Source organism: Apodemus sylvaticus, chromosome 2 (genome assembly GCF_947179515.1).
Source record: "Apodemus sylvaticus chromosome 2, mApoSyl1.1, whole genome shotgun sequence".
Taxonomy (NCBI): Eukaryota; Metazoa; Chordata; class Mammalia; order Rodentia; family Muridae; genus Apodemus; species Apodemus sylvaticus.
The window spans coordinates 153,503,050-153,518,359 of NC_067473.1; the positions used below are offsets into that span (position 1 = coordinate 153,503,050).

The following is a 15,310-nucleotide window of genomic DNA, read 5'->3' on the forward strand; positions in this document are numbered from 1 at the left end:
TGGGATTTGGAAATTCACTGTTTAGTCTCAACTGGCTGGCCAGCAAGCCCAGGACACTCGTCTCCTGTCCTCCAGCACCTGAATTATAGCTAAGCACTAGGAAACTTTAAAAAGAATCATTATTCTCGGCCCTGACACTTCATTTCCAATCTAATGTATAATAATATCTCTAAAGTCAATACCTACTTCCTCGTTGGGTTCGAGATTCTTTCCATGGAAGGGTGCTGAACATGGGCCTCGTGTTAAGGACAGCCAGGCCTTATGTGGCCCAGAACTTGCTGGCTCGCTCCCTGGGAGTGAGCTATTCAAGCCACCCCAGTGCTGCTTGAGCTGCCGCCTCCTTGCCAACTCTCCAGACAGGAGCCCAGAGCATCACTCAGAGGCTGTGGGGGGAGGAGAAGCCGATTATCAACTTTATTGTACAAAAGAGAAAGAGTGAGCAGTAACTGGAAAAAGTGCTTAATCCTTCTGGGAATTCTGGCTAACCGTTCAGGAATTAACCTTGGCAGGAATTAGGCCATCAATGACCCTTTCACAGAATGTTCGAAAACTTTAGCTTTGTTTGGAGAACTCGTGTGGGTGGAACCTGCTGTTTGCACAAAGAACAGCATAAAGCCTAGAGGCTCCTCAGCACGTTCAGGACCAGATCTCTGGCGGGGAGCAGGGGAGCAGGGGAGCTCTCTCCAGTCCTTTCTGCAGCATGGGGAAGCACATTCTGGGGAGCCTGGCCCTGCTGCCCCTGCCGCCACCGCTGCTGCTGCTGCTGCTGCTGCTGCTGCCTCCGCTGCTGCCGCTGTCCACAGATGCCTCAGCCCCACAAAAACCGTGAGTCTACCGAACGCCAGAAGCTCGAATTCAGGGCTTGTGTTTACTCGCTTCTTTCCTATAAAACCATGAACTTCTTTCTCGTCTTCGAGGTTCTTTACAGTGCTGAGATTTTTCCATATCCTCCTCACTCAGCTGTAATCATTTCTCTTTAGCTCTCTAGATTTCAGAATATTCAAACTCCCCCGTGACACGCAGGACCTTCCAATTACATATAATAAGCATAGGTACCCGTGTCTTCAGAACCGCTTGTGGCTCTGTTGAGACTTCGCCCTTGTCTCCTTTACATTCCTCAGTCCTTTTGAAAAAAGAAAGACACGCCTCTCCACAGTGGTGCTTTGTCCCGGGGTTTAAAAATCCTTAGGAATGATTTCAAATGTTAATGTTGATGCTGAAAATGTAAACGATTTGCTGAGAAAAACCATTGTGTAAATCAGCTAGTGATGAATTCTGTGTTTCAAAAAAAACTAAAACCAGAAAACAAACACAAAATAACCCCAAACAAACCAAGAGGCGTAGACAGACAGACGGCTAGAACCATATTTGGGAGCACTACTGGCTCTGGGTGATTTAGAATAATAGGCCATACAAAATGATGTCTAAGAAACGGTGACAAATACATAGTTATTAGTGACTTTTTTAAGGCTTGTGTTTACACAAAAGACAAATGTTACTTGTTTTAATGAGGAATATTAGCTAAAATAAAGGTCAGCAATGTTAACAGTGGAAGAGGAACAGACACAATTCTCTGAGATGGGGGATGGGGGTGGGGGATAGAGATGTGCTTTGAAAGTATCTTAATTTTACATCTAATATGTATGAATCATGAATATATTTTTATTAAGTTATATACTGAAAATAATCCAATCATAAGAAAATATTTAACATTTACAAGTTTACGGTTACACATATAAAAGAAGAGTTACTGTGAAATGAATATACCCACAGGTAATATTTCATGTATACTTACATATACCTGTTAATGAAAAATGAGAATTGTTCATGAGATATTTTGAAGCATAAGGAAATCATAGCATAAACTTCTGGATAGTAAGTGGCACAGAGACTAGAATTTTTGAGCATTAAAATTGTATTTCTTTTTATTTTGTTGTTTTTGTTAATTTGTTTGTTTTGAGACAAGATTTTGCTAAGTATGCCTGATAGCATCAAACTTATGGAAATCCCCTTGTCTCAGCCTCCCAGGTCATGAGCCACATCTCTCAATATCTATTGTTAAGTAGGTGATACGACCTATAATATTTAAAATGCTATGGACAAGCTAAAATCTAACTTAAGTGAAATTAAGCCTTATTTTAGGGCATCAAAGGAATTTACTGTTTAAAATTGTAATAAAAGAAGAAGTTAGCTTGAGAGTATATAAGAGTTGGGTGGCATTTAAAGACATTCTTGAGAGTCGTTGTTTGACACTGGAGTGCTGGTCTTTAGTCATACATGATTGATAAACTATCTGCCCTGTTCCTGAGTTACCAGAGGATGGATTACTCTTGAGCTTTTCTGGCATTTGGAAAGGCAAATCCATATGATGCAAACATCTAGGTTGGGTAACCCACAGAGACATAGCTATCTGCAACTGCAATTGAGACTCTCAGTTACTGACTCTCTTTGAGGCTCAGCTTCCTTATTTGTAAAACAGAAGCAAATTCTTGATGGGCAAGTTTTACAGGCTTGCTGAAAACACACTTTATTTCCCCCTCCCCCACCAAAGATGTTCACTACGATGGCCTGGAGGGGGGAGGGTATTCCTAGGCCACCCTCAGCTGTGTCTTTCTTCTCCTTCTGAATAACTAAGGATGATGATGGTGGCACTGTGATGGGACATAGAGATGCTCATAGCAACAACCCCTTCCCACTCCTCTAACTGCCTTCCTCCTTCCTCAGAATCTACATGGTGATGGTTCCTTCTCTGCTCCACGCAGGCACCCCTGAGAAGGGCTGCCTCCTGCTCAGCCACCTAAATGAGACAGTGACAGTGAGAGTTTCCGTGGAGTCTGTCCGGGGGAACCAAAGCCTCTTGACCGACCTTGTGGTTGACAAGGACTTATTCCACTGTGTCTCTTTCACTGTGAGTTAGGGGTGGGGGCTTGGGAGATTGGGGGTTGTAGGGGTGTCAATAAAAAATGTAACAAGGCCAACCAAACATAGGGATTAAGGATCAACCCCCTTGTTTCCAACTACATATTATAAGCATATTGAGAATAAATCAAATAACCAAAGACAAGTTCTATTTGTCAAAACAACAACAGCATACAGCAGAGAAGGGGAGAAATGTGACTTTAAACATTAAAATTCATTTTTAAAATTCATAAAGAAAACTAGTTCAAGGTTAGCCATGAGCCACCACTGGTGATGGACAGGTAGGTATACCTCATACTCTCTTTCAAGAGTAAAAATTGTCAAAATCGCCCCAAGCATGAGTCCAATACATCTTTAGAGCTGGATGCATGGAGAGTACTTGCAAGCTAAAACTACCAAAATGCTTCCTTTTCCCGTAGCCTTAAGCCCCTGTAGCTCTGCTACCACAGTGTCCTGCTAGTGTCAAATACAGTGTGTAACCGAGTCAAGACTGCCCTGTGTTTTCTATACAAATCAAGATGAGATTTTAGTCACAGCTCTTCTTATTAATGTATTTCCTCACCTTATACTTGGGTCTTCCAATTCATAAAATATAAGAATATGAATTCCCCAGAAGAGAATGGAGGGGTGAAATCAAGAAAAAGAATGAGATCTCCATAGAGATGCAGCACAGGGAGAGGAAAAAGAGGCTACAGAGACTCTCTGGGTTTTCAGACTCTCTTCTGTAATTTAGGTCCCACAGTCTTTATCCGAGGAAGTGATGTTTTTCACTGTCCAAGTAAAAGGACCAACTCATGAGTTCCGGAGGCGGAGCCCGGTGCTGGTTAAGATCAAAGAGAGCCTGGTCTTTGTTCAGACTGACAAGCCCATCTACAAACCAGGGCAGACAGGTATGGTGAAGTTCACAATCAGGACAGCACATCAAAAAGGAAGCTCTTCCCTCCCTGCCTGTCCCTCCCAGTCCCTGGGATCCTGGTTCCTTAACATTGACTGGACCGGTCAAGGGCTAGGGCTCATCAAAAATATTTCTGTTTTAGTGAGATTTCGCGTTGTCTCGTTGGACGAAAATTTCCGCCCCCTTAACGAATTGGTAAGTCTCCTATTATTTACATAATATAATTGTTATTTGTATAAACTGGCCGGAACCCTGCCTGGATTGTAGAGGGAGGAGGGGCTGGAGAGTGGAGGAGTGATTTCTCACACTGCCATAGCCCAGGGTCTTCATTTAGAACATTCTCCCAGGTCAGACAGTAGGGAACACATGCTGTGAGATCTGGCACTCAGCTGCCTGTCATACATGCAAACTTACCCTCCAGTTTCTAACTAGGAAAAGTAAGAAAACAAACAGCTGTTTATTTCTTTGTGAGGATTCACAGATTTTCCTGCTACCGGGTGGGCGAGAGACCAACTCTCCATTCTCAGCTGAGGTTTCCACCACACCTTCCCATCTTACAAAGACTGGTCTTCTTTTAACTCCAAAGGCAAGAGGTAGTGCTGTGCCCTTGGCTTCTCTGTCTCTCACTCACACATCTACTCACACAAAATCATGTTGGCTTGGAAAAACAGCATTTCTTACTCCCTATATTGTTACTCCTTGCTCAACATCTGTAAACAAGACCATGGATATTTTCTCTCAGCTTTTGCTTATACTCTACCTGAAATCAAATATAATATTCACCATTCTATTAGATTAACATGTATGTGTAATATTAAGTCACACACACACACACACACACACACACCCCAAACCCTATATGTGATGCCAAACATATCATTACAGGTATTTTTTCTTTTTTTGTCCATCCTTTTAGAATGAGGACAGACAGACACATTGTTCTTTTCTATTGTTCTTTGTTTCTGTACTGCTCTGTTCTCAGCATCTAGAATGGCACACAAAATACAGCTAGATATGTAGTCAATATTAGGTTTATAAATGGACAAACTTTGGCAGTAGAGATGCTATTCTCATCCCTTCTCATTCTTAGAAGCACCCAGTAATACATAATCATGACTGAGTCCATGGCTAGTTACGTGCAGATCCGTGTGTTTATTTTTCAGTCTGTGAAGTTGCACAGCAAGGGAATGTGCTTGTCAGGATGCTACAAGCCCTCAGATGATATTAGCAAACCCTATTCCTGACAATAGTATACAATAAGGATCTATTACCCATGGCCTACTAAGTTCTTAACATGACCTATTCATTGTTTGAGATAAGTTAATTAAAACAAGTTAAAAAAAATCAATTTGTAGAATACATAGATAGATAGATGTAGAAATGTAGATATTCTATAGATGTTGAATTAGTCCATGTAAACTAGAATTGAGAATTCTTTCTTTTCTTTCAGATTCCTCTACTATACATTCAGGTGAGTAACACCAATAGTCCACAATTAGACAAAAAATGGTCATTTCAGAGGAAACCTTCTTTGAGGACTTCTTACAATATACCAGAGACTTTAGGGAAGGGAGCAGCTCCCGGCCTACTCAGGAATGGATGGCTGGAACTTACCTGCCCTCTGAGCCCTTCTCAATTACCCTCTTTATGGATAACATGGAAGTCCCCATAGATTTCTTTCATAATCTCTGATGTTCTTTTCACTTTTATGAGTTATGGTTATTATTACAGGACCCCCAAAAAAATCGCATTGCACAATGGCAGAATTTCAACTTAGAGGGTGGCCTCAAACAGCTGTCCTTCCCCCTCTCCTCAGAGCCCACTCAGGGCTCCTACAAGGTGGTGCTACGCACAGAATCGGGCAGGACCATCGAGCACCCCTTCTCTGTGGAGGAATTTGGTATGGATCATGGGAACATCATTTTTCATAACTGAGACCTCTAGAGCTCAGAGTTGGTGGTTGTTTAGATTCATTTGGTTTCCTGTGGATGATTTTGAGCTCAGAGTAGAACAAATTATATTAAAGTCCAGTGAGGCATGAATAATTTGTGAATAAATTTCATTTAGTTTGGTTGTTTGCAGCAATGCTGAATGACCAAAAGAAAAAATATGCTGTTTCAGTAGTGAGAAGGGGAAGGGAAGGGAAAGGAAATGAGAGTGGGGCAGGGGATAGAGAGAGAGGGGGAGGGGGAAGGGAGGGGAAAGGAGAGAAGGGGTATAGGAAGAGGGAGGGGGAGGTTATAATGAACTGTCATGGTTCCTTAATCAAAATGTTTACTTGAGACTGAAGTGAGCATGGATAAGTTGGAGAGTGGAGTTACCTTTACAAGACTCCAGAATATCATTAGAGAGCTGTTACAAAGCACGAGGAAATACTAAAGCCTTCAGATCTGAAGAGCAGCCACTAATCCCCTTTACTGTGGCCCACAGTGCTTCCCAAGTTTGAGGTGAGAGTTACAGTTCCAGAGACCATCACCATCCTGGACGAAGAGATGAATGTGTCCGTGTGTGGCATGTGAGTTGACAAGAACGGAAACAACTTTTTGAAGCAGATCCAGCATTTGAGATAGTTTGGTTGATTTCCCAGGAGCAGGGGCCACATGAGAACCTTGAGTGTTCCCAGCTACAGGCCATTCTTCTCCTGTTCCATTCTTGGGTTTCCTTCTTATTTTCTTTTATATCCTTATCAACATTTCTATAACTGTCAGTGAGGTGGGGACCATTTACAGGAAAGCCACGTGGCTTGGATTGACTTTACAAGTAAGTTACACACACATGCATACATAGACATACATGCACACATATACACATGTGTGCATACATGTGCATATGCATGCGTACATGCACAAACATACACACAAAGAGAGACTTTCACATATACACACATGCACACATGTACACACATGCATATATGTGTGCACCCCCCCACATACACATAAAAATGCACATGTACACACACTCACACAAGTGCACTGAAGGATGCTAGCTTTTCCTTAGCCATAAGTGACAGCAATACTCTAAGGAGGAGGATAAGGAATGCATGATTCTAGAGGAATTTCAGTCAGAAACAGGTCATGGATTTAACCTTGCAATCAGAGGGTAAAAAGGGCAGATTTGGAGTCTAAATCATACTTTAGTCTGCAGGCTGCTGCAGGCCTGTCACCTCCCTTTCTGCACACCATTTTCATTGAGAGGCTGAACGTGCTCTTTTGGGTTGATCCCTTTGAACTCAGAAGTGTCTGTAGGATCTTAGGGCCCCCATTCTTAGAGACCTGTAATGGCAGTAACAGGACAGGATGAAAAAAATACTAGTTCTGCCTTGACATCATACATGTGACACACATGTTATCAGCTGTTTCAGAGTCATGACCACCAAGTCCCCTGCACGTGTTAATCAGTTTTCTTGCAAACTGACACAGAAGATACTTCAAATAGGGAAGAAAGCAAAGTCTCTTGGAAACAAAGCAGTGACATGAGACATTTACCCCACAATAGTATTCGCTTCATAAAAAGTTGCAAAGCATACATAGAGATTTGTACTGGGGATACATCAAGCAGTAGTTTGAATTTTTAAAGTAGTTTTGAAAACATCTGTAGTTTCTACTAGGTTTCTTTTTGTGTGTATGTTACTTTTCTCTTAAGAATGGGAAATCATGCATTGTCTCCCACGTATGGATCCTAGCTTTTAATGCTCATACGAGTGCATGTAAGTGAGGAGAGTATCTGCATAGCTATGAGGCTAGGACCCTGTGAGAAGGCAAAGGAAAGAGAACATGTGGCAAGAAAGTGAAAGGGGGCTTTAAGGGGAGGGGATACAGAGAGGAAGGGAATCAATGAGAAGAGTTGGGGGAGAATCCAAAGATGCTGTTTAAAAATTTGATGACACCGCATGTGTGTCATAATTTAAAAATTTTAAATAAAAAACTTATCTAACCTTTGTAACAAAAAAACCCACCATTATTTACATTATACTGAAAACTTAAATGCAAGAACTGAATATGGTGGTATATGCGTAATCTCAACACAATGGAAGCTGAGGCAGGAAGATGATGAGTTCAAGGCTCCTCTAGGCTATAGAACTGTCCCCAAATAAATTCAATTATAATTTTAAAAAAATTTAAAAATACCAGACAATAGGAGAGTGCCGTGAGCTCCAGCATGTGGTGTGGAGGTTTTCTGAGTCCAAGTCTGCCTCTGGTGTGTAATTCGTGGCCCCCGCACAGGGCAGAACAGAACCCTGAGAACGGATGTGCTGTAGCTGAAGAGGACTTACAGAAGGAAGAGACAGGCATGCCCGGTGCTTGCTTTGAGTCATTTGGCAATATTCTAATGACAGATACACCTATGGGAAACCTGTTCCAGGACATGTGACTGTGAACATTTGCAGAAAGTACAGTAATCCTTCTGACTGCTTCGGTGAAGAATCCCTGGCTTTCTGTGAGAAACTCAGTCAACAGGTAGGCTTGTAGATAGCCATGTTGTGCTAAGGCAGGAGGAGAATTTTATAAATCTCTAGGAAATTAAAAATAAATAAATGACTTAGCTGAGAAATCATTACTGGCCTTTTTGATCACCCAATGTATGTGTTCCAGAATAATAGAGCTTGACCCATGCATAGCTTTCCTGGGTATCTTCTGTAAAAGGAGGAAAGTCAAAGGCCATGGATCTTTCAAATCACCTTGACCCTGAAGAGTGTCAGCTCTATTCTATTTCTATAATCAAGAACCTATTACAGTTCCCCATCTAGATGCCAAGGAGATGGCCCAGGGAAGGTCATCAGACAGGTGACCAATCACCAGCTGTCTGCTGTGAGAGGTAACCCAGCATTTGGTGAAATGTTAGTTCTCAGTTGCAGTAAGATTACCCAAAACCATTAGTGTATTTCTCAATCAAGCAATGTCAGGCAGTGAGAAATTATATCTGTCCATTATTCATAAGATACTGTTATACAATTATCCATAATTAGTCCCTAGGCAGTGCACATTATGCCCTAATATAATAGAAAGCACCTGGATTATTTTATCATTGCCCCTAAATTCTACAAGATTAACCAACGACTGATCTATACGGTTTAATACACACCATTATTTTCTCCCTTATTAGCTAAATGGCCGTGGCTGCTTCTCACAGCTGGTGAAAACCAAGTCTTTCCAGCTAAAGAGGCAGGAGTATGAGATGCAGCTTGATGTCAATGCCAAGATCCAAGAAGAAGGAACAGGTTGTGTGCTGCAGGAGTGTGGGGGAAGAATGTGATATTGATTGTGCTTGGCCTAAATTATGGAATGTAAAGAAGAAGATAATGATTTAAGAAATTCGCTGATATCAGCCTTCAACAAAAGAACATCTTACCTTCTGTTTTAGGTGTGGAAGAAATGGGAAACGGGTTCACTAAGATCACAAGAATCATAACGAAACTATCGTTTGTGAACGTGGATACACATTTCAGACAAGGAATTCCTTTCGTTGGACAGGTGGAGTATCTTTCAATTCATCAAGCCATGTGCTATCAAAACTCAGATCACAGGTACAAGGTCTGCTAAAATTATACCTGGTTAGCCAAAGGAAAAAATTGTGTGTGTGTGTGTGTGTGTAACCTCACTAGCTATTCCAAGACTATCTCAGCAGAAGACAAAAAATTGGAGTTGTGTATCCATTCTTGGGTTTGCCTGTGCAGCTGACATCTTCTTGATAGATTTTATTAATATTTAAGAATGCTCATCTATATCAGCCTGTCCTCCCTCTCTCTCTCTCTCTCTCTCTCTCTCCCTCTCTCTCTCTCTCTCTCTCTCTCATTATATATACATAACCAAATGTCTATGATCTAACCAAAAGTTAAAGTTAACAAAAAAATGAATGCATTTGGCTTAAAGTTGTATATGAAGTCTATAAAATCACTTGAAAGATGTATCAAGTTGAGGTTTCTAGCCTTTGCAATGACCTTTCTCACAGACCTGTGACAACATTCTATTGTGATTTCTTTTTTTATTGTTAGAGATGTTCAAATGAGCTTTGTGACTCTACAAGTCAGGTGAGGACTGTATCTATGCCAGTGTGTAATTGCTGTGCATCACGGTTTCTAATGTAAAGGTTGCTTCACTGTGGAGGCTGTAGTAGACAGCCCTAGACATAAAAGAAACAGTGCATTGTGGATGGCTCAGTTACATGGCAGGGCATATTCAGAAACTAAAATTCTAAAATTTCCTAAAATCAAAGTGTAGTACATTTAAAAATTCTCAGAAGTCTTTATAACTTAACACTGCGAAATAAATTCACTACCTACTCCAAGACTGTCTCAGCAGAAGACAAAAAAATGGAGTTGTGTACCCATTTTGGGGTTTGCATGTGCAGCTGACATCTTGACAGATTTCAATGATATTTAATAATGCTCATCTATATCAGCCTGTTTTTTCCTCCTACTAAATATATGAGAGAGATTCACCTCATCATTATACATATTTGCATATTATTGAAATTGCACATCCAACTTTATAAGTATGTATTATGTGTTAGTTAAAAAATTTTCAAAGTAGCATATGGTAAAAAAGTCACCAACTTCACAATATGTACTGGGTTATTTCGATTTTGTTTGTTTGACTGAATTCATTATTAACAACAGTTTGGTTTAAAACCTGATATAATGCTGACTGTGCCTCCTCAATTTTACCCTTGTTATATGGGAAGCACATCATAAAATCTGACTACTCTCCAGAAGACTGACCATCTAGGATGAGAAACATCAATCGGAGAAGCAAATGGCACCTGTATCAGAACTCTGCTTGCATACAGAATGCTGTGCCATAATATTAAGCCATAGGAAATTATCTTGTCTACCACAAGTTAAGTGTTTGAATCTCTAATCAATTTGACTACTGAATTACATTTTCTATCATTATATAATTGTTATATAACTGTGAGTCTTTGCAAACTACCACAATGCAACTGTTAGGTCACTCCTATGTATTCTTGTTGCTTTATATGTCTTCAAACTCATTTCTCTGCCTAGGGCTGGCTGCTGCTCACCAAGTTTATATATTTAGTTAGCATCTGTACACTTTTACCACACTGTAGACTCCTGATGATATCCACAATGCCTGGGACTGTGTGCGTGCAAAGCCCAGGGATAGACCTTTGCTTTTATTCTTCAGGTGCTCTTGGAAGATGGGAGAGGCACCCCTATTCCATATGAGATGATCCTCATTGGAGCTGAAGAAGCAAACCAGTACATAAATACCACCACTGATAAGAATGGACTGGCACGGTTCTCTATCAACACTGACAATGTCATGGCCACATCCCTAACTGTCAGGGTGAGTGTAGAGAGAGACCACCTGAAGAGATGAAATCTCCAAATTGTGTTTAGTCCTACGGAGATAAAACAGCCCCATAATCTAGAAACAATTTAAGGTCAACTTCTAATAGTTTTAGTAAGAAAGTAATGTTATGACTAAATATAAGTGTTCTGTTATATAAGATGGTACACACACTGTGGAAAATACTGTACCAATGCAACTACCCACAGTTACATCAAATGGATTAACTGGAAGGGAAGCTGGGGATGTATGGGAAGGTAGCAGAAAGAGATGAAGACCAAGACAACATTACTGCTCAAGGTCTCAAAGTTTAATGAAGCACTCCAAATATATAGGCAGGGGAAAACCCTTTCCCCAAAGGCTGGAATCTTCTCAGCAGAGCAGTTCAGTTGCTCCACAGGTGGCTAGTGTTTCTCAGGAAACCACAGGTGCTTGAAGAACAATAGGCTTCACCTTGGTCTGAGCACTCCACCCTAGGTGGAGGGGATTATGGCACAGGAGTTCCGGCTCAAAGGCTGGGAGAGGAACTTCATATTGGTCAATGTCAAGTTTCTACCAGGTGGCATGGCATCTCAATAAGGCTCTCTACATCTCCTCCCTTTTTACTAGTTTTAAGATGAGAAGGTAACAGCCAAGTGGACAGTCATCTGTCAAAGGACAGTGGGCATTAACCGGGGACGGGGAGTTTGGGGGGAGCAGCATTGACCTGGTCCTCCTAAATACTTTATGGTGTCTTTTTATGGAGGAGAGGGTTTAGGCTTCCTTGTCATTTGCAGTGCTTTGCCTCGCATCTTCCACTGGTGCCCATGTCTGCTCGTAAGCAGACATACATAGATCTGGGTTCTATGTAGCTCTCGTAAGAGAGCTATTTGTATAGGTTTTGATGTCAGGGAGTTGATTTATTGCCAAACACCCTGCAAGTGTCTTTAACAGACATGCCAGTTTTCAATCCAGGTGAGTGGAAATAATCAAGAGTTGGAAGCAAAACAGAATTAACTTGCAAATTAGCAACCTTCAGACAGAAAGTCTAAGGTGTGCTAGGAGGCCAATCCTCACCATAATATTTGGCAGCTCCTTCGTCTGAATGAGCTTTCTCCTCTAATGTTAGCTCATCAGTTGTATATCTATATCTTTCTAATTTAGGGTTGAGAGGAACCTTTTTTGAGAAAGTCCTCTCTGGCAGGCTTCCTTCTTGAGATTCCTCAAGTTCTCCCTGTGTGCTTGCTGTCTGATGCCTGTGAGTTCTTTTCATCAATAACATCTTTTATAAGTGTCCAGCGGCAGAGGGTAATATTATCTGCCTTGGTGGCTCTTAACACTTTTCCAAGTTTTTCCCAGGTTCTCTTATCTAAAGTTCTTCTTTTCTTGGAACCATGGGCAACAAGAATCTATCTGATTTAAAAAACCTTCTAACCATTGATTTTCAAACCCTTCTCCTTTTGCCTGAATCAGCTCTTGAAGGCTGCGGACAAACACCTATTTAGAAGTTCCTGTGCCATTTTCCACTGTCAACCCCTAAGCGAGTTCAACACTGGGTCAACGCTGTCCCACATAGCCCATATCCTTCTGCACCTAGAGCAACAGCTTAAAAAGATGAAATTTTAGACTAGCGGTAGTATTTAACTCCTGTAGTTGCTCACTGTGCAAGATACCAGCTGGAGTTGGCACAGCTTGGCACACTACTAACTTCTGCATTTTTTGCGAAGCTTCACCAAGACAGGGTCCCCTCAGGAGACCTTCCCATGTCTAGCCACACGTTTGGGTGCCTATCTGTAACTGCCCACAGTTATATACCAATTTCCCAAAAAGCTAAAAACAACTAATGTTTCTATAAAATTTAGCAGCCTTACTCATATGTAAATATTGTTCACCCTAATGCCCAGTTGCAAGAGCCTAGCTAATGGTAATGTATATTTCAAAAGAGCTAGAAAGAGTATTTTTAAATGTTACCATAAAATAATAAATGTTTATCTTAGTAAATAGTATGCTTAGTCTGATTAAAATATTATGAAATTCAGAATTACAGAAATCATTCACTCACACACCTAAGAGAGGCCTAAAAAGGACATTAGGTAATTCTCCCACTTGGCTCTCGCCAGTGCTTTTTTGCAACCATTTTCTCAAGTCAATGAGGTTATACTGCTTCATCATTCATAAAAGAAGGCCAGTGGGAACTAATCACCAGTTGCAGTCTTTGCTCTCCCTGCCAAAGTTCCATAGCCCCAGTGTCTATGTGCACTGGCAAAGGAGCAGAGACATCTTCAAACCAACTAGCTAGCGAGACACATGGCTCAAGTCATTCTCTTCTGATCCACAAATACCAAACTCAGGATGTTAGGTGGGGAAAAGCCACGAACCAAGCCTATATTTAAGACAGAGAAACAGAATATGGCCCTCTCTTAGTGTTGACGAAAAGACTTGTAACTACTAGTGAGGGAGAAGGAGGAAGAAATCCGTAGAACTTTGTGAGGACAGGGGTTCCTCACACATGATCTAGTAGAATAACAGTTTTTCTAATTCCTTAGGCCAAATACAAGGACAGCGATGTCTGCTATGGGTTCAGGTGGTTAACAGGAGAGCATGCAGAGGCATGGCACACTGCCAACGCCGTTTTCTCACCGAGCAGAAGCTTTGTGTACCTGGAATCCTTGCCCGACAAACTACACTGTGACAAAACCCTGGAGGTCCAGGCACATTATATTCTAAATGAAGAGGTTGTGCTGGAGCTGAAGGAGCTGGTCTTCTATTACGTGGTGAGAAGGGCGGTCACCCCAGTACTGCCTACACACAAAGCTCTCTGGGGGTAAGGGGTGAAGAAACTATGCACATCACCACTTTGACCTCCTTCCAAACTTACTCTTTTTACGTAGTACGTGTGTGTGTGTGCGCGCGTGTGCGCGCGCGCGCGTGTGTACGTGTGCGTGTGCGTGTGTGTGTGTGTGTGTGTGTGTGTGTGAATGTTTGCCATGCATGTGAGAGCCCAAGGAGGCCAGCTGGAGTTCCAGATGACTGTGAGCTGCCCAGCACGGGTGCTGGGAACTGAATTTAGTCCTTTGGAAGAACAGTTTCACTCTTGTTTGTTTCTAGAGCTCAGCTTCTCCTGGGGCTAATCATTTCCAGCAGTGGCTCAAAAAGCCAAGCATGTAGAATGGAAGACAGTAGAAGATGTCTGCTGGAAATCTTTTAATTTCCTGTTTTGCAGATGATGGCAAAGGGAGGCATTGCACGGGCGGGGACTCATGTTCTGCCTGTAAAGCAGGGACACAGTGAGTATGGTGTTATCTCCAGAGTTCTGCTCCATGCGGACCACCTGACCTCAGTGCCTGTCAGGATGCTTCCACAAGGGCTCTTCTGCATCTCGTCACAATGAAGAGGGAGCGGGGAGAGATGCATGCTTCTTTTGTCATCCGTTATCAAATAGTTTCTTTTTTTATTATATTTTAGTTAGGTTATCTCAAATATTGATAGGGTCACGAGGATACTGTAGCTATTTCACATTTTCCAGCTAGAAATATTTGTGTACTCTCTTCTCAACATGAAAGACATTTTAGAATTGTGTAAATGGAGAGGGGGAAAACCTTGGGTGCTTTCTACTTACCAGGTTCTGTGATAACGTCTCTCTCTCTCTGTCTCTCTGTCTGTGTGTGTGTGTGTGTGTGTGTGTGTCTGTGCTCTGTGTGTGTCTGTGTGTGTCTGTGCTCTATGTGTGTCTGTGCTCTGTGTGTTTGTGTTTGTGTGTTTCTCTTTTTAAGTTAATGATTTACAAAGGTTCTGCCTGCTATTTCTACCATGGAATGGGACTCTGCCCTTGATTAACAGGATAATAAACATCTAAAGGTTTCCCCCATTCTAAAAACTGACTTACTAAGAAAGGTATGAATGGGCACTCCTTTTTCTCTTGGTGCCGCAGACTCAAGAATGGTTAAAGAAAACACTACAGTGTCTACAGGCATCAAGGCTGGCTTCCATGGGGGTGTGGATCTCTTCCAGAGAAAAGGATAGGGCCATGTTCACAGAGGGTAAACTGGACAGAAGCGTAAATGCAGTATGGTAACCACCACAGTCAGGCCTCACAGCTTCCTCTCCTCCTAATGTGAGGATTAGGAATGATTGACAGTGAAGTCAACACCTCCACTCCCTTAGCTTTTGAGGCTAGTGTCAGCCAGAGAAAGCTTAAAAGGGATGA

General features: G+C 41.8%; 1 protein-coding gene across 1 annotated transcript in view; it reads left to right on the top strand.

Moving 5' to 3' along the window:
* The first annotated feature begins 422 nt into the window (after nucleotides 1-422).
* The window catches only part of LOC127679148 (alpha-2-macroglobulin-P), a 50,605-nt gene continuing 35,717 nt past the window's right edge, over nucleotides 423-15,310 (top strand). The window contains exons 1-13 of the mRNA XM_052174768.1: nucleotides 423-825; nucleotides 2,725-2,908; nucleotides 3,653-3,809; nucleotides 3,957-4,009; nucleotides 5,265-5,285; nucleotides 5,546-5,714; nucleotides 6,245-6,329; nucleotides 8,151-8,271; nucleotides 8,918-9,032; nucleotides 9,176-9,285; nucleotides 10,960-11,121; nucleotides 13,650-13,877; nucleotides 14,327-14,390. Coding sequence (XP_052030728.1) covers nucleotides 701-825; nucleotides 2,725-2,908; nucleotides 3,653-3,809; nucleotides 3,957-4,009; nucleotides 5,265-5,285; nucleotides 5,546-5,714; nucleotides 6,245-6,329; nucleotides 8,151-8,271; nucleotides 8,918-9,032; nucleotides 9,176-9,285; nucleotides 10,960-11,121; nucleotides 13,650-13,877; nucleotides 14,327-14,390 — 1,594 coding nt within the window. The 5' untranslated portion in view covers nucleotides 423-700. The remainder of the gene's footprint in view (nucleotides 826-2,724; nucleotides 2,909-3,652; nucleotides 3,810-3,956; nucleotides 4,010-5,264; nucleotides 5,286-5,545; nucleotides 5,715-6,244; nucleotides 6,330-8,150; nucleotides 8,272-8,917; nucleotides 9,033-9,175; nucleotides 9,286-10,959; nucleotides 11,122-13,649; nucleotides 13,878-14,326; nucleotides 14,391-15,310) is intronic.